The 20184-nt window shown below is 31.6% G+C and overlaps 2 protein-coding genes and 1 long non-coding RNA gene across 5 annotated transcripts in view; 1 reads left to right on the forward strand and 2 right to left on the reverse strand.

Moving 5' to 3' along the window:
- LOC148618124 (uncharacterized) overlaps positions 1–8486 on the reverse strand; it is a 26167-nt gene extending 17681 nt beyond the window's left edge. For 2 of the 3 annotated variants that reach the window (XM_088586012.1, XM_088586011.1), the window contains exons 1-3: positions 8325–8486; positions 6362–6585; positions 5240–5307 (exon numbers count right to left, since the gene is read on the reverse strand). In XM_088586012.1, coding sequence (XP_088442138.1) covers positions 5240–5307; positions 6362–6585; positions 8325–8346 — 314 coding nt within the window. In that variant the 5' untranslated portion in view covers positions 8347–8486. Of the gene's footprint in view, positions 1–2613; positions 2804–5239; positions 5308–6361; positions 6586–8324 lie in introns of those variants that run through there. The other variant, XM_088586013.1, reaches the window with a different exon arrangement.
- On the forward strand, positions 2977–12459 carry LOC148618125 (uncharacterized). Its single transcript, XR_015922652.1, has 3 exons — positions 2977–3376; positions 3636–3834; positions 8843–12459. It is a non-coding gene; the product is annotated as an uncharacterized LOC148618125 (long non-coding RNA).
- LOC148618126 (transcription and mRNA export factor ENY2) lies at positions 12451–19373 on the reverse strand. Its single transcript, XM_088586017.1, has 5 exons — positions 19295–19373; positions 18415–18489; positions 15841–15911; positions 14422–14496; positions 12451–13930 (listed from the first exon to the last, which is right to left on the reverse strand). The coding sequence occupies exons 1-5, from the start codon at positions 19309–19311 to the stop codon at positions 13854–13856; spliced, it is 315 nt and encodes a 104-aa protein (XP_088442143.1). The 5' UTR covers positions 19312–19373; the 3' UTR covers positions 12451–13853.
- Between the last annotated feature and the right edge of the window lie 811 nt (positions 19374–20184).

The raw sequence follows: 20184 nt of genomic DNA on the forward strand, positions 1-20184 counted from the left end.
GAACATCATATGCAAAGTTACAACATTAAGATTCACTCCATTTTCAGTTAGTATTGAGAAGGGTGGTATATAAAGAAGTGGCAAGTTGGACCAAAACATTCTAGTTGGATTATCTCCCCTGAATTGTCTCATGGATACATTTTCCCTATATACCTGTTTAACTCCACTACACAGTAATTTTGATATCCACATAAAACAATATATCTTAATGCTTTCAAGAAGAATATTGACAGTTTAGCCAAGTTGCAATGGTAATTACATTCCATTTTGGAGAATTTCGCCTCATTTTCATGGAGTAGAATGATATGATAACGAATCCATTTGTTTGTATATTTTTAAGGTCAAGTCCATTTGAGAGATTTTGTCTGACTTTCATGGTGTATCTATTACTAATTTGTCTGTTTGAATGTTTTTATGGATTTCATGAAATAAATATACATTTTTTTTCAAACTGATTCTTGACTATTTACACGCAGTATATCTAGAAGAAAAAAAATGTCTCCTGCCTGTGTGTTTTAAAATGAACTATTTCATAACAAAAGTCTCCTGGATTGTAACTCTGTGAGATAATGCTGTTCCTAAAACAATCTTGGGGCAAACATGACAAGTGAATGACTAATATACAGTATTTGATATGTCGATATTAAGCTAGATTAGTCCTGAACTAATTGGTTTTATTCCAAACACTGTTTACAAATTATTATCAATGTTATCCGAGTATGTAATTGATTTCAGATAACTCACATTTTAAGGTGTGAATCAGTGTACAATTATTAATTAAACTTCTATACCCTCCATCATCCCAAGCAGATAGTCCTTTTTTTTATATTTATGAAATGCAAGCCATTTTAGCAATTTCTCAAAGGGACGTAACCCATCAACTCAAGACAACCTGGTTGGCAGTCTCATTGGGGGAAAGGAAGAACAGTAAACATTTTTCTTTGAAACTCAAAATATTTGCACTTCGGTAAGTAGCTAAATGGTAAGAATTAAATTATTTAAAAGTATCCACATACTTACCACAGCTACAATTTAAGTCAAATATTTGAACTTGAAGTCTACTGCTGTCCATTGCTCCAATCGGACTGTACACCAGTCTGGCTGGTTGGAGAGTTACTTCCCTTTGCCCAAAATTTCATAAAACGAAGTCAAGATTGGGAATATGAAAAAGGTTTATTACATACATGTTTGGTGAAAAGAATCAGTTGTATTTCCAGAATAGTGAATATGTTTATTAAAATGTCAAAGAATCCAAATTATGTATCATCAGAATTTCATTTAAATCTAAAAGGATATGTTGAGATGTAAATTTACATAAAGTTACTATTATAATTTCTAATTTTTTGGAGGTTCTAAGATACAATGGACATATCAAAATAATCCACAAGTCAAATCAGCTGCAAATCCCTACAGCAAATCATATGCCAACTAACTATAAAGCATTAAAACATCTTTACACAAAGTCTAAAGCAAAAAAAAAGAAAGGAATAGGAAATTGATCAAGGTGAATATTTACTCTAAGAAAAAAACTCAAAAATTGTTCTTGGGTAAACTATGATGTATGGGCTGATCAACAGAGGGACAGACAGCAAAAAACCATGTTATATCTATTGAAAGATGAGCATGTGATATAAATGGATTCCAAATTTTACTTTAGGTCAGTTTTATACTTTGGCTCAACCAAACTAAACAGTTGTAAACAGGCAAAACAGCAAACAGACAAATAGTCACCTAGAATGAATTCAAGAAAGACAAAAATAGAAAAATCAAAACAAAATTTGACAAAGGAAAAGTTAAAGATCAGTATGCTCTTCTGGTTTCTTTAGCTCCAAGTAACTTTACTAGTCTAAAAGGTTAAACGGACCACTTAATATTTATAAAAGGAACAAAGAAATTAATCAACCAATTATTATTATTACTGATTTGTTACTTACATTACTTTTTTAGTAAATATGCACTTTAATAAGATACTATCAATTTTACAAGTGTGCATAGTGCACAATGAAACTGCCAGTGTTAATTACAGATATTTTTATCTGATATATGTACCATATTACTTTGGTACTGTTTAGTCATAAATCTTGTAAACCATATCTGCTCTTAGAAGTTACAAACCAATTCTTGCTTGTTTATTTTTAAAGTAGAGAAAACTACAAATAATTGATTGTGGTCATTTTTCACATATATTCATGCAACTAATGCCAGATAATTTCAGTCATGTTTGTTCCATAGAAAAAAATTAGTGCACTATAATATTTATTTTGAATACAGTGCACATGACACCTCACTTTTTTATAATATTAATCTACTTTGTGGCTAAATGTCAAGATTAAATAATTTATCAAATAAAGACCACAATATACCTATGGAAAACATAAAAATGTTTGAATCTGTTTCATAATAGGTTCTCACTTTAAATTCCTCAGTATGTGACTTTCCCAATGGAGTGAGTATTCTATACTTTTTAAGCCTAGCATAATCAGATAAAATTTTTACCATAATAGAATTAATTTTGCTCTAATACTACAATATGTTCAACTAAAGATAGATTTTCAAACATTTAAATATCTTAAACAGTTATATCAAATTTCACATAAGTATTCCATTACTTACAATTTAATCATTGTGCCTGTTATGAAATAGAAAATCCTCACCGAAAGAGACAAAGTAAACAGAACGCAGACACGATTATGTATATTCGTAAAAATCCATTGCACAAGTCGATATTGTAGTTCGCAATTGGCCAAATCATTACGACAACATGTTCATGCTACACAATACCATTCTTTAAACTCCAAATAGAAATTTAAATGCCTTTTAAACAGATGTTGAGTTTGTATGTAAAGTCAGATTAAATTCTGATACCCTATGTTACCTGATAAACACAATAGGTGTATACAAATTTTTGGGTGATACTTTGGGAAAAGTCATCTTGAAAAACAATAAGCACTTTCTGATTAATGATACATTAAAACAATGAAATAGTATATATATAGTAGAAATACAATGTTTGTTTTCTTGCTATGAAAAAAGTAGTGCATATCATGGATCCAGAAATGATCAAAAATGCCAGTCATTGACCGATTTTGCAAATGACCGACACCAATTTTCCAATATTGGACATAAAAAAAATTGTCAACCCTTGTAAATTACAGTCAGTGTGGTTTTATTACAGTACAAACATGCTGTCTACAGGTCTCCTAATTGTTTATTTGAAATTATTTGACAGGTGTGCGTCAATATTAATTAGCCGATGTGCAGCCACATGTGACTGCAATTTTACTTGTAACTGATTAGTTGATTGCATAATTAAATTAACACTACACGAGCAGCACCATTGGGTATATATGGAATAATTGCATGTCCAGACATTTATGTAAGTACAGCCGTGAGACCAGATGCATGCAATTTGTAACTAGGTTAAAAATTTGGCAATGCAATGAAACAGTTCATATTTCAAAGATAAATTATAACCTTATAGCTTATCAAAAACATTCATTCATAAATAGTAGTTAAGTCAATACGGCTATACAATATACAGTTTTTAGATCCAGTCTTTGCGATAAACCAGTAGTAAGAACCCCAAGCCATTGAAAGTAAAAATGGTGGCTGGTCTGTTAAAATTCCACCTACAGGCCAGTTTCATGAAGACTGTGGATAACTCATTATACTAGCCAGCAAAGAGAGTGACAAAAGGAGAACAGTGCTGAAAATTTGATGGCCAATCAGGAAGAAAACAGTAGTTTCCTACAAATTTAGGAGATACACTTAAAACAGAGTTAAGAAGTAAAGATCTTAACCTTTTTGTTGCAAGAGCCAAAAGTATATATAAAGGTAAGGTATTAAAATGGGTTTAGTGAATTATTACTTTGTAAATCTATCTTAGGATTACAAAATGAAGACATATGTTAAAGTTTAATTGATTTAAGTGCGATCAAGGGTTTGGTATTAATTAGTGGGTTCTTAATTGAATACTGATACTGTATCCTGAGGTTGCGTATCGCCAAATTTCACATTTTTAAGGCATTTTTTTAAGATTCACAAAGAAATTTCATGTCATACATAAAAGGGCCATGGTACACTCATCCGAACAGTATGTAAAACTGAGTACTTTTTATTGCTTTCCTTTTCTCTCAAACCTTGTTTCTGCTAACCAGAAAACTACAGTCCAGAGAAAGACTATACATGTAGTGACTTTATACATGTAGTTTAGTCAATTTGGTTGTTCAAACACTCACTTGATACCATTTATTTTCTGATAATTTGCTAATATGTGATCACATGAAAATCATCAACTAGCACACAAAATTTCACAATAAAAGTCTGCATTGTAACTGACCACTTCTAACATTTCCTTTACTTCACATGTTAAAAAAGTAATTTTGTGGAAGACTGTGATTCCTGAGAAACTTTAAAGTGCATACCATTGCAAAGCTCAAAATCATTACACTAATGCTATGATGATCATATAAGTTTTTTACAAAATTTACTTGAATATCCACATTTTTTACCTTTTCTGTTAACTGACAGCATGGGGACATATTACTCTAACATGTATACAATATTCATTCACTTTTGTAGCATTTTAAAGCACACATAGATTCTAAATTCACATGGTTCTTGTACTAAATATTCATAGAGATGTGGCCATTTGACTTGGAAGTGCAAAGTAAGTGAGACTGAAATACATATTTATGTGATGATGATGTCAGATAATACCACAAATTAAGGTCTGTGGCCTTGGCAGAACAAAACTTGAAAATTTAGTTAAGTCCTAGAGCATTCTTAACAATTGGTGATGTCATAAAATCTAGACATTAATCAAAGATACCATGAAAGTCAAGAATTTTTTACAAGATCTACAGTGCTTCATAAGTTTTGTGATGACTGGGCCCGAATACCAAACACGTCTTAACTGGACATCCTTCGACATGAGATTCCATAGTATCTGTAAAAACACATGTCTTAACTGGACATCCTTCGACATGAGATTCCATAGTATCTGTAAAAACACATGTCTTAACTGGACATCCTTCGACATGAGATTTCATAGTATCGGTAAAAACACAAGTCTTAACTGGACATCCTTTGACATGAGATTTCATAGTATCGGTAAAAAGACGTCTTAACTGGACATCCTTTGACATGAGATTTCATAGTATCTGTAAAAACACATATCTTAACTGGACATCCTTCGACAAGAGATTTCACAGTATAATGGTAAAAACACATGTCTTACCCTGAATTGTGAGATCCAAAGGATTTCTCTGTTCCATAAATAGTATCTGGTCCATGGCCATTGTCAACCTGATAAAAAGAAAGAGAGAAGTAATTTAATATAAATAATCTGGATCAAAGGGAGATAACTAAAAGAAAGGAGAAAATTAGTTTACTTATGAATGTTTATACTCATTTTCTATAATCATAAAGATCCAATTACATCATACATGTAAACACTGTCAAAATACATTTTATATTTAAATAGTTCTGATATTTTGTGGTTTTTGTGGTGTGATAGAAATCTAAACCACAAACTTAAATTCCTTAGGAATGTACAGTATTATTCAAAACTTACACATTAAGTTTAAGTTATTGTAAAAATCAGGCAAAATGGAAAAAATCAAAAACATGCATGGCAAAACCCCACCAATCTGGCAATGTAATATCTCTCAAGGATGCTTTGATTTTCTATTTGAAAAGATCATTATTTGGTCTTTCCTTTTCTGGATTTGCCCAAAAATTTTTAAATAGAATGTTAGAAAAAAGAGGTTTTTGAAAGAGTTATTTGCCCTTGAAATGTTAATTTTCAGAGCATTTCAATGAAATTATAACTCAATTTACCAACATGATATGGAAAATATTGTCCCTTTTCCTTGATTCTGATGGTTCAAAGAATTTAATTACATTTTCAAAATGGTGGGTTTTTCATACCATGTTTCACCCACTGCCTGATTTTTACACAGACTGCTTCAACTTCATGACTGTATCGTGTGCATGAAATACAAAGCTGTGCTAAAAATTGAACTTAACCTGTACTTTATAGCCCTAACAACTGTGCAAAGTTTCAGAAAGATTCATTGATGAGTAACAAAATTCCAACAAACCCCCAAAATTTTACAAGGGCCCACAGATAATGCATGTTCACAGTACATGTAGGATCGGGATGAAATATAAATATTATTTAGGTACAAAATGTATGTTACATATTAATAGCAATTGAATTTCTTTTACAGCAATAAAATATTTTCTCAAATACAGTTATCATATAAGGAAAAAAAAAAAATTCTAAAACCAACCAGATCAGAGCTTTAAATTTTCAGTTTTATAAGAATAGAAAAAGAAAGAAAAATTCAATACCAACCAGGTCCGAGACTTTGGCCGGGTGGGCCTGACAACCACTGTATACATGATTTGTTGTTTTCATAGGCACTCCACGTGGACTTAAGATGAATGACTTGGAACGGAATGAATTTACAGGCACTCCTGGATAGTTGACTTGTGGAACCCCATTTCTATCCACAACCTTGAGCGTCTCTAATCCTGGGTACACTACTTTTTTGAACACTCTTTCAGTATCCTGAACATCTAACAGAAATTTTAACAGAGTAAAGTTACGTTCCATACTTTCAAAGATCTAAAAGTTTTGATATCCTAGTTCGCATATTTTTGACACATTGATTTTTCAACTTTGATTTTTATGATAAGGTAAGTGAAAGTCAGCAGGTTCTTCTTTAACACATTTATCTTACTTCAAATTATCTATGAATACTAATACCCATATTAACATCCTGCAGTGCACAGTTAATCCTTAGTAAGACTTTCGATGCATGGGAACCAAATAAAATCAGCACAGGTCCTAAACCCACATAGAACAATTTCTTAATTGTCATTCCTCTCAACAAATTTAAGATTATATTTTAAGGCAGGACATGTGCTAGATATTTGAAACTGTCCTGTCCTTCAAGTCCAGCTGGTTAAATTTTTTTTCGTAGTACTACATGTAGCTGCATTTTTCTATTGATAGCCATAAAATTTTTTCTGCATGCTTTTGTGTACCAAAATATTTTTGTGAGTTTCTAACTGCTTTATAAAGAGTGTACGGACCATGCTTCAGATTTTGATCTAGTTTAAAGAATTAATCAGAACTATAATTAGTGATGTTTACAGGATGTGTTAATTTTTACAGTTAAAAACACTCTGTTTACATCCACTAGATCACTGAACATAGCACCAAAATCTCTTAAAGCATTAAAATATCAAGACAGTAAAAATTCCTTTCTGCATGCATGACCATCAATAACCAAAAACTGAACTCCTATCCCTGTCTCAGCCTGCAATAAGTCCTTGTTCCAACAATGAAGTTTCTGATTATATGAACACAAAGCTAAAAAACTGAAGGGTATATAACCAACTGAACACCGTTCATATTCAGATTAATTCAGTATAACTTCTATAGGTATTATATTTACATGGAATTACCTGTTTGGTGCTCAAGAAAATCGGCACAAGTGAAAAGAAAGAAAGTTATAACAGAATACAAAACTAGTTATCTTAATTTGTCAATCAGTTGTTGCACCCTGTTGATACAAATTATATCATACGCCCCAGTTGATAGAGTAATTTTTATAATTGATAAATCACAAGCAGATCGTGATTTGCGTTTTCTTTGTTAGAATAATTACGGACTCTTTATTCAAAATAATTTAAATTTGATTGCAAAATGTTATCCTAGAAAAATTTAAACAGATATTTAAAATAGTGTATAGCTCAGATAAAAATTATGAAAATATAGAAAATTTTAGCTCAGATTAGTTTTCATATCTCTTGAATGGTCAGTGCAGTTGTGGCATGAATAACTTCTTAATTTACTCCTATGAGTAACTATCTAGTTCTTCAACTTAATTTAGAGAACTTTTTCTCAAATAGAACATAAAAAAAAAGAATCCTATTTAGTGTCAAAACATATTACCAAGACAAAATAATTCTCAAGGTTTAATGAGTATGCATCTTGTCATTTGAAAGTATAAAATCTTTTTCTTTTTTTTTTTAATGTTTCAAACTTTTAAATCAATTACATTCAGTTTTATACATTAATTCACAATACTAAAACATATTTTAATTCTGAAGTACAGAAGGTAGAATTAATATATTTCCATATACTAGCTATCCTTGTGATATACGTCTTATTTAATTTCGGATTAACACTTATTGATTTGAATTACAAACGAAGTCAACAGCGTGTAGAGATTACTTTTAAAATTCGTCTGCAATTTGAGAAATTAAATCTTAACATTTACATGAACTCTCTCATTCCGGAACCTTACCATGACTCCGTCGTGTTTCCATTCCAACAATTCATGTTACAGGTTAAAAAACTAAAAATAAATTACGCTTGACACCAGAAATTCACATTTTCATTATTTTACGGTGTTTGACAACTAACAAAACGGAACAATGCCGCGAGAAGCCATGTGTATACGTGTGACGTCACTGTAACTAAGATAGAAAGTGAAGTTCCGGTTACTTTCACTTTCACTTCGGAGGGGGCACGCCCACTTCACTTAGCAATAGTAAACCAATATAAAAAAAAGTCCTTGGAGTTAACCCTCTTAATGAAAAGAGGTTCAACAGTAAATTGAACAAAAAGATTTGAAAATGACAATAATGTATCTCGAATTATGCGTGAATACAAAAAAAAATTTTCGATCTAAACCATGCATTCAATCTGCACAATCTACTACAAAAATATACGACCAGACATGCACAAAAGTCAAGGAGATTATCATGGAAATTTTCAATAAGATTAATCATTTACATGTATGTTTCTTTATTTGTTTTATAGATCATAGTGTATAAAGTTGTTGTTCAACAAGTGCGGCATTTGGAGGCCTGGTGGAATTTTATAGATTCGTATCATATTCGCCGATGAGGGAACTGACTCGTCTAACCCTCATTCATGGATATACATGAAAATAAATAGCATGTTGATTCCGGTGTGCATATTCAAGTGTTGTGGAGACTTGCTTTCAAATTTCAAATATGCAGCCCGACTACTAAAAGTAACTATTCTAAGGGGAGTATCCAGAAATACTGAAAGGGGGTAAGCTTACTGGACTATGGGGGTGGGGGACTCCAGTGATTTTTTAGGATTTTTTTCTATATCAACTAAACTTTTCGATCATATATGCCCTTTTGACCTTACACCTTTGAAACTGATACATTAATCATCGTTTCACAGTTCCTTGATATATGCAAACCTTTTGGCGGACGATCGAATTATGTTACAATGACATGTAACATCATTGTTCCACCAATTAAGACAATATGTCGTTTTCCTTAGATATTATGTCGTTCCCTCAAGTAGTCCGAATTTCCTAACTCTGCAACCCTTCTCATTTTTATTTGGATATTGACATATCAATATCCAAATAAAAATGAGGAGGGTTGCAGGGAAAGAGGAAATTCGGACTATCCCTCAAGATACTATGAGGTTCCATCAAAATACTATTTCGAATCCGTTCCCCGAAAGCGATTTTGTTCCCGCAAGATATTACCTAACTGTATATACCCTTTTGTTTTAACGGCGTATTATCTTGAGGGAACGTCATAGCCTCTTGAATCTTAGGGAACAAGATGACTTTTTGTAGGAACGACATAGTATCTTTAGGGAACGATATAACTATCTTGTGGGAACGACATAAAAACATTTTCCCCATGGCTTTATTCTACCACATTGAATAATTATTTTTTCTGTCTAAGACTGAATACTTTTGGGGCTAAAGTTTTTGAATATCTATTTTTATTTCAATATAGGCCACCCTTCCCCAATAAAATGACTAGTGTCTAATTTGAATATATAACATCCTCCCAAGTCAAGGTTTTGAGTCCAACTTCGCTCGAACCCTCCTTTGAGGTTTTGAGTCCACCTTCGCTTCCTCCTCCTTTGATAGAGCGGAGGTGGACTCAAAACCCTGACTTGGGAGGATGAATATATAATACAAAACACAAATTTAAGTCTATAAAAATAAGTTTCCGTTGTAGGTTCTCTTCCAAGTTACGAGCGGTAGATCGATACATTCATAGCTTTTGCGAGAACTAGTGTATAAAATACTATATCGCATCCTTTTGTTTAATTCTTTACCAGCAGTGGTGTAGTACTACGAACGTTTTTTTTCTCTCAAAATTACACATTACATAGTAGAAAAGAGACATAATTCATGATGTAAACTAGATTTTAAGTAAATATGATAGAAAACTGTTGTAATCAAATAAGACCAAAATAACAGGTATGAAAAAACTTAAAAGGGACGACCAATGGCCTTTCATTTTGAGTTGGGGGTGGGGGTGTGGAAAAATTTTAATAGTAAAATAAATTTTGATTCGGCCCTTTTTGAAAAAAATAATTCCGTAATATGGGAGACAATTTTTTCGATCCTTAAAATAGATATTAATAATTTGAGTAAGTGAGAAATAAACATTTTAACCGTTGACATGGTGAAAAGAAATGTTTTGATCAGAAAATATCTTCCAAACCCCCATTCCATGATTTACTACGTACATGTATATTCAACATCTCCTGCTTTATATCAAACACCCGTCGTGTAAGTCACGCCAATTTCGAAGTCAATATATATACTGAAGTTAATTTTCATTTGAAAAAAAAACCAGCCATTTCAGTATACATCATTCTTCATGACGATTAAGTTACCATAAAACTTTTGGAGAAAGATTTTTTTTATCGCTGAAGGTTAGTAAGTTCCTAAATTGGTTTGATTTTCTGCAATATCCAAGTCAGTTGTTGGCATATAAAATACATTTATTCTTGTCTTAAAAGATACACATTCTTGATGTGATAGAAATTATGTGTCTGTACATATACATCGATTATGCAAATCGTATCAAGTTTCATGAGGCTGTTGCGTAGTTTGCATTAAACCTGATTAAATACTAAACCTTTTTTGCAAGTCTGTTTTTTTTCCAAAAAGTTATTTAGGATATTTTTATATAGACTATTTTGTAAAGTAAATGAATTAAGAGCTTCGAGAAGCGTAGCATGCGTGGTACGACAAAAGTATGTCAAACTCTGTTTGCTATGGGTAAGTGTGGACATAGTAATTGTTTTTGACATTACATTTCATTACAGTTATAGACAAAACAAATGGTTTGGACACAATTAAATTTAATTTTGGAAATTTAATTTTTTTTTGTTCAAAATAAGACCAAAAATTAAAAAAAAAAGTCGATATTTGGGGGTGTGGTCCCTGTGGTGCCTTATAACAAAAAAAAAACAAAAAACCCCAAAAAAACCAGAAAAACAAAAACATAAACAAAACAAAAAACATAAGATATCTGATATCTGATCAAATGCAGGGAATGTTTTCATCAGGAACCCTATTAAAAAAATCAAAATTAAAGCAAAATCAAAGAATCGATATCGGGGATGAGGGTGGGATCTGATTGGAAAATACAGACAGGGTTAAGAAATCCAAAAATCAAAATCGATATCACAAAAAACTGTCAGAGATATATATAATCTGATTGATAAAACGTAAGCTTGAATTTTCATAAGGAATAAAATAAAATTAAAATCGAACCAAAAATAAAAAAGCTGATTTTTCGGGCGAAACCCAAATTTGTACCCCTTTAACTCCAAAACAGGTAAAGACAAGTTTACCTTGTGAAAATTTAAACAGAATTTCAAAAGGAACAAATGCATTGACATCTGAATTATTAAAATTATACCAGAAGTAATTTTTTCCTTTCATTTCTGATGATTGTACAGTTTTCATTTTTAAGCCCATTATACCTCTTGAAACTATAGGGCACTTTAACATGTCCCTAGGAACAATGTGTTAAAACTTCTTAACAAGGTCAGATAAGTTTTACTCAAGTCATCGTAAATAAACAAAAGTTAAGAAACTAACAACGATGAAGCCGATGATGACAATGTCATCGCCAACATCACAAGGATGATACATACCACTATACGACTGCAATACTGCATTTATTTTGTGCTTGTTTTAAAAGCATGGTTTCAATATACAATGTCCTATGTTTCATCGCAAAAACAGTCTAATTAAAATTAGACCTTGTGATCTTTTGATTTTTTTTGGCGAGGAAAACAAATAAAAATCAGAGGGGCTAATTCTAATTTGACTGGAGCAAAAAATATGGTAATGTGAAATGTGTTCATGTAATCTGGCCTCGGCTTCATGAAATATCCTAAAATCCTGTTGTACATGTATCAAATTTAAGCTAAGGAATAATTTTGAGGACAAGATTATCATCACATCCTTGAGTTTTCACTCAAAGCATTAATTTCAAGAAATGTAATGTCGTAATTTGAGTTCAGGAAAGATTTGAGAAAACTCTAAATAAAAATTTGAGAATTTTCAGTGAAACCATGTCATGAAACTTGCACTGTTTAATGGCAAGATGGAAAACAATGTAAACACTTCATTATATATTTATTATAGAGATTACCTATACATGAAGATCAAATACATATCTACAATGTAATGACGATGAATACAGAATGATGAAAAAAATATTTTTATGAAGATAAATATGTTCTAAAATAGCTAATCAGTCACTAGAAGAGAAAACAAAATTACTACACTATACTATGAGGTAACTTTATATATGGATATAATTATGAAATATCAATGGGTATCATTATATTGAAAGCTGCAGTGTTGGTAGCAATTTTTATTTTTTGAATAAAATTACAACTGACTCAAAAAAAAAAAATTAACACATTTTAGTAGAAAATTTTCCAATTTCCAGCATATGGAGTTACCTCCCATTTGCAAGAGTTATCATTCTTTAGAGCTGGAGTCTTTTTATAAACAAATACAACAAAAATCCCTTTATTTTTTTTAAACATTTGACAGCCTAATGACACCAGCATAACATATATGAAGTTTTTTTAATGAAATTTGACTGGGTGCTTTAGGATGTTTATAAAAAAAATGTTTAAGCAGCTGTAAAAATGAATAACTTGTCCACAAAGCTTTTGTATAATATCTGCTGAAAAAGGAAAGATAATGGTGCAAATGGAAGAATCAAAATTAATGACAATATGAAGCCATTAACAATGACACAATAAAAAAATACATAAATAATAGATTGAGAATTTTGAAAATACATGATTTTTCTGACTAGAAGTAAGATATTCAGCTTAAAGAACTACATTGTGATTTTGACTTCTATTTCACTTCTATTATCATTAAAACCTCAAGATTTTTACTAATTGCACTCCTGAAAAAATGGTTAATTAAAACCCAAAATATCTGGTACCCTGGATACAACTGGCGTAATTTGTTATTAAATGAACAGATACAAAATATGAAAATTCTAAAATACTTTCTTTATGTCACTTTAAATTGAATATATATTAATGAGCTATTTTGATTTTTCCCCCAAGATTTTAAAATAAATAAATATTTTCCTTTATATTACAGAGGGGATGAATCGGGGAGATACTCTCTGACCTCCCAATCTTCTTCTGCCTTATCCCTTTTGAGATGTCAAAACAGTGTTTTTTACAAGATTTAATAATGACTAAGTAAAAAGAAAAAGACAAACAAAAAAACAAAACAAAAAAGCAACAGTTAAAGAGCAATAATATTTAAGAAATTTGAGAATAAGTTCTAAGTTCAAGGTTACATACACATAGCCTTGACCTTTTGTCATCAATACAAAAACTACCAATACATATTGTTATTGCTCGTGTATATAAATCTACACAGTTCTGGAAGGAATGTGCACCATATCAAGAACAACCATGGTAAAGTATTCATCTTCACACCTTGTTCCCACACCATTAGCATCATATCATTACTTCACAGCAGTTATATATTAGATTGCTGAGCTAAGAATGTCCGTATTCTTTGTAATAGTTCTCTTTTCACATTATCAGGTACTAATGCTAAAACATAAATTTTAAAATGTTATTGCAACATGGTATACTTGAATTCATGATGTTCCATGACTACATGTACATCTACCAACTAATAGATATTGTAAGTTTAGAAATTATTGTATTAAATTATTGCAACCTGTTTCATTTATGTCATTTACAAATTCTACAAATGTATCTTGACCAATATCACTGTAAACAATTCATTATTGGATGTAGCCATTTTGGTGATTTTAGAAATTTAGGTAATAAATTTATGTACATGTAATTGTTGAATTTGTTTGCTTTATAACGGTACTGATTATTCTGTACAGGTATTAATTATTAAATTGAAGAGATAAGCCAGAAAACAGTACCAAATTATTTTTAACACTATGAAAAGTTTATCATTTTTTATAACTGTGAGAATTGATAACCGTGAATATATATGTTCATTTAAAAGAGTTAACGAAAATTAGCAACCACAAAATAGTCTGTTTACAGTATCTGAAGAAACTTACATCTACCCTTGGGTGTAATTTCTGCTACCAGATCATCTACTGTTATGTGTTCTAATCCCTTTTGTTTTACAACCTCTAAAATACAAAGATATCAGATTAATTACTTCTTACACTATGCACTTAAACTTAATAAGGTTTGCTATCCATGGCATATCATGTAAGGCAAAAAAATGTATATTTCCTGCTACCTTTTCTACCATATTTGTTTGTGCCTAGCCTAAAAATTTTATGGCAATTTTGTCTCTAGAATTATTGAAGTCTAGATTGTTTCCCTTTTAACTCAATGTAAAATGTTTATGAAAAATAAAACAATTTCCTTACCTACCTACCCTATTTTTTCCTTGATGGTAGCAGGAAACAAGACTTATTTGTTTGACATCAGAGAAATCAAGAATTACTACAGACTGGGATCTACAATGAAACCTGTCTATACTGAACGCTAGAGGATTTATAGATTTTCTTTTGTTTTTTTTTTATTGATTAATTGTAGTTTAATGTCATATGGTAGGTATTTTATGTATTTCAGGATGAGAATATTTGATCAATCAAACACACCCTGCTTTGTACTAATGAAACACACTGACCAAATTTTTATTGTGCTATTTCAAAGAAACAACAGTCTACAAGAAGGTACATCATCCCGTTTGGACACATTATTCTGGCTTTTGCAGACCAATCTTCTAGCTATCTCATGTACAGTGTATGCTGCATACTTGGAGGACACGTGAAACCCAATTTTATCTTTGATGAGACTCATGACTTCCAATACTCTGAAGTATTTTGGGTTTTAGGCAGGTTTATGGTTTACACAGATTCAAAATTGAACTGAAACTTATACATAGGGGCTTCAAACCATGTCTTGAAAAAAAAAAAAGAAACGGGTTGTCAGTTCATTCTGTCTTTTTTTAAGAGAGCAAACTGGACTCCATTAAAATACATTTTATTAGAGCTCAGGACATGTGCACTGGTAGGGTAATTGAATCCCCTGCTGAATGTCTCGTGCCAGCTTTGGAATTTAAGATTTTTGTTTGGGAGGGGTAGCAATATATACATATGTTTTATTATAAATCGCAAGTACAGCTAATTAGCAAAGCAAGAGGGAGTGGGTATTGTTTGAACTGATTGACTTTGTCAATTAAAATTTTATTTTCACAAATTTAGTTCATGTAATTATTGATCACTTTTCTGTTATTCTTCACTAGCCTTATGTGCCTTAACCAAATTGTGAATAAAGTGTAAAACCAGACAATACCAGATACTGTCTCCCTATATTAGTTTAAATTCATTTTGAAAGTAAGTAAACCTAATAAGTCCTTTAATCGTAACAAGGTTTGGTTAACACTGTTGGCTAGTATAATTAAATTTCTACCAATCATCATACAACCCTCTTCTGATGTCATAAAAACAGATAATTCAAACCTTTACAATGCTGTTTAAGTTGATCTCTCCATCCACATTCTACAAGTCTAGTACGTAATAACTCTTTAAGCCTGAAATTTACCGGTATTGATGTAAATATAGACATAAAATAAAAAGAAAACTTTAAAATTGTACATAGACATTTCAGCATTTGAACCAGTGAAAGTTATTCCAAGATAAAAAGGGCCACAGAATTAGAAAATGTAGGGATGTAGATTCAGTGATGTCCTATATACTCTGAAACAGGAATGGCTCAAAATTGTTCAGTCTGAAGTGATGTATCTAGGAAATTACATATGCAGCTACATGTAGTAAGTGACTGTTTGAACTTTAAATGCAGAAAAACATCAGTCTCTCATATTTTCATTGGTTGAAACATCAGCAATCAGAGTTCGCAAAAATCGATGGTCTTGACCAGGGGCTGCCCTGGCTTTCAAAATTCTGTTGACAGAAAAATCGCCAGCTGCCATTTTATGTTGCCAATTTCCAGAAATTAGAGCCGGGGGGGGGGGGGGGGCCAAAAAAATTTTACTTTTTAAAAAAAAAAATGACAGTATTAAGTCCACTGATGAATTATTTTTGTCAATTCATCAAAATAACCTCTCCATTCATGACATACATGTACTCTTGATGCATGTATGAAGCAGGTTTGTAGCTCTAGTCTGTCACTTTCATAAAATAATAAAGTACTACTCCAGAAAAGGTATTTTATTTCCATCAAGGACTTCATATTACTATTCTCACATAGTCCTTGATTTTAAAGCATTAGATTTTGGGAATCCTCATTCTATCTGTTTACCGATTTTCCTGCCAAAAAGTCACACGGCATAAATGTGAACAAATGTCATCCATATTCTTTCATTTCTGAGTGTTTAGACATTTTCTGGTGGGATAATCATTGTTAAATGGATTTAATTTATTCTGTTATTAGGTAAGTCTGTTTCTGAATGTATCACATGGTTAAACAGGGCTGTGAAGCTTGTATGTAGCCACGTGCACATGCCATAATTGTGTTTACCTTTGACCAGATGATGAGAGTTTTGATTGGCTCAATAATATATTTACATTTGATTGACACCTCCCATGATGATATTGTCACTAACGGTCGTCTGGTCTAATTACCGTTAATTGCCTTCAGTCGTAAACTGGTGATGATAATTTGATAATCAGAGAAAATATCCCTTGTTGATAAACTTCCTGTCAATTTTAATATACAAAACTTAGGCGCCAAGAAAATCGCCAACTGTTTATTTTTGTCACCACATCAAATAAAAAATCGCAAATTGCGACACTGGCGAAGCCCAGCACGACCCCTGCTGACAGGTAAAATTTAGGTAGGACCAGCATTTCAACCTCTTGTGCTTGTCCCATGACTGACAGCTGTTAAAAATATTTTGTGAAGTCTAATTCCATGGCCAATTTTCAGTGGGACTGACAAAACATTTGCCTTTGTCAGTCCTATGTCCGACAGCAGAAAAAAAGTTTTCATGAACTCTGAGCAATATAACAATGTATCATTGCCTTATCAAATTTAACTGCTATTTGAGTACAAAAAACTCTGTACCTAAAAGAGAAAGCTTAAAATCATATTATATCAAGGTACAATACACTATGCGCAAGTTTAAAATGATTTCCTTGATCACATCTTTAATCATAATCCAACAATAAAAGAGTGATAGATAAAAGAAACTTAAAGATCACTATATACCCTGACCATTGAGCCATGGTTTATATACAAATACATATTTAATTATTTATCAGAAACTTTATCCTTCTTCCATTGTGCCATGATACTAAAAATATAAACAATATTCCAGTGATAACATTACTTTAAATTGATTGTGACATTGCCAATAAACAGCATAATGCCAGTTTTGAATGTCTTGACAGAACATCACAACTTGTTCTATAGACAACTTTCACATTCGTCGTTTATGCCAAATCTGGTGAAAACTGGTTTATGGTTTTATACAAAATAAAAAAGGATATCTGATTTGAAGACAGAACAGTACTAATTATGTGTAAACATGTCTCCAAACATTAAAATATCAGAAATGCTTCTATATTTTATGTATAATTTAAAAATTCATGACAGTAATCAAATCAAGTTTCTGTCCCCTTGACTCCCATTGCAATATCACCCAATCTTACACCTGATGATCCCAGTTGACCTTGATATAACAGAAGAACTTTTCTGGAGCAGAAGTGAATGTGAAAGTCATCTATTTGGCTCACTGTGATATCATCTGTCTTACTCAAAATCTGTTGTTTTCTCAGTTTCTTTATGTATCATTGAAATCTTTTAAAAGATACTGCACAGTGAATAATTTTCTAAGGTTGCTAATTTTGGCGTATTTTAGCAACCAGGCTAAAAACGCCAAATAATATTGCATGAAATATTTATTCTGGACTTAAGTACCTTATGCACCACTAAGCATCTGCTAAAATAAAAAATGCCAAAACTGTATACTTTTCCCCCTCAAAATAGCAAAATTTTACACCTGCCATACAGTATATTTCAATGATAAATGGGAATGTTAATATTTATCAGAGCTGTAGTATACAAGCACTAACCTTTCTCTTTCTCCTGTCTCTATTAATTTCTGATTAATTGTTGCCCTCATCTGGGCATCCTTTATCTTTCTGTCACTGAAAAAGGTAAATATATATACAGTACATGTACAAAATGTGTTACATTTTAGCTAAATAGCCAGGGTATAACTACATTTTTTGGGGAAACAAAAATAAAACAAAACAAAAAACCATTAGGTACATTTGATATTCTTTTTGTCAAACTATTTTTTTTTCTAAATTAAGGCAGTAACTCTTTTACAGATGTTAAGTAAAACACAGGGATGAAGGGTTTCAGCAGGAAAATTTTGTCATATCGAATTCTGGACCATTAGAATTTCATTACACAGGATCCTGGATCTTCAAACCTATTAACTGATAAATGACACTTTGTTTAGGAATTTCCATTTTCATCAAGTTGTCCATTTATTTTTCCACTTCTTTGTGAGCATGTCCTGTTCAAGTCTTTTGGGATGTCCTCAGCTGTAGTGCAACTACTCCTAGAGGTAAGAGGTTGTTATTCCATTCGTCCATATCCGTTTGGATGGCACGAAGATAAAAAAAAAAAAATAGAAACTGCCTTGCCAGACCTCTAGAGTCTATACTCGAATTCACATCAGCCTGTTTGCAGTTTTTTTAGATTAATTTTTTTATTACTCAAAAGTTCCTTTAAAAAACTTGCCATTTTATTTATGTCGTTCTGTACTACAATTCTCATATAGTATTACACTTAGAGCACCCCATGGAGTATCATAAACAGATTAATGTCACAGTACATTTCGAATGTGGATTAATCAATTGCACAACTGGTTTGTAAACAAAGATCAATGAATACTAGATTTAAAGTACTTAGAATTGTGTTGTTCAAAGAACTGAAACTTACTCTCCGATTCCTGCCATTCTTAAAATTCTGAAAAAGCGGAAGTTGCTAATCACGATCTCAAGAGTGCTTGAACGATTGAGTGCGTTCGAATTTTCTCTCTAGATACTTTTTTTTTCATTTTTATTTTTCTGCGAGTCTATGAAATATAACTTCGATATGTTTATATAGGCTACGCCCATAATGAAGTGGACTACTTATATTGATCACAGTGTATGATGTCTGTATCTAAACTAAAATAGAAACAAAATAAAAGAATTATATGAAATATAATTATAGAAATAGAATGTTTCATTTTTGATGTGACACGAAGTGCATGCGCTTATTGAAATGTGCTATGGTCAATCAGGGACTTTATATAACTTTAATATACACTCCCTGAGTCAATGCTTTTACACACCGATGAAACATAAAAAATGAAAAAAATTCAACATTCTATTTGACAGTAAAAATGAATTAAGTAACATTCATGAAAATTAGGTGATTGGCTATATTTTATTATTTGTAGGGATGGGTTATAGGAATAAAAAGCAAACAGACTGGACTTATCATAAAGAATATATTTTTAAGGACTTCGGCACAAGTATCAGCTGAATCATGAAAGGGTTTTCAAATTTAAAATATAGTCATTCTAGGAATTGGTACACGAGATGCAAACAAAGGTAAAATATTACATAAAGAGGAAATAACTCTAAAACTGGCTATTGGGTCTCACTAACCACTTCTAACGTTTCTATTACTTTACATGTTAAAAAAGTAATTTTCAAAGTCTCACTGTGAATTCCCAGAACAAATGACATCTTAAAGTTGCATACCGTTGCGAAGCTTGGAAAATAAGGCTTCCAAAATCATTATGCTAATAGTACAATGATTGTAGAAATTCTTCACAAAAT

The sequence above is a fragment of the Perna viridis genome, chromosome 5, assembly GCF_037379345.1.
Source record: "Perna viridis isolate PV_CMFRI_1.1 ecotype Kerala chromosome 5, ASM3737934v1, whole genome shotgun sequence".
NCBI classification, from domain to species: Eukaryota; Metazoa; Mollusca; class Bivalvia; order Mytilida; family Mytilidae; genus Perna; species Perna viridis.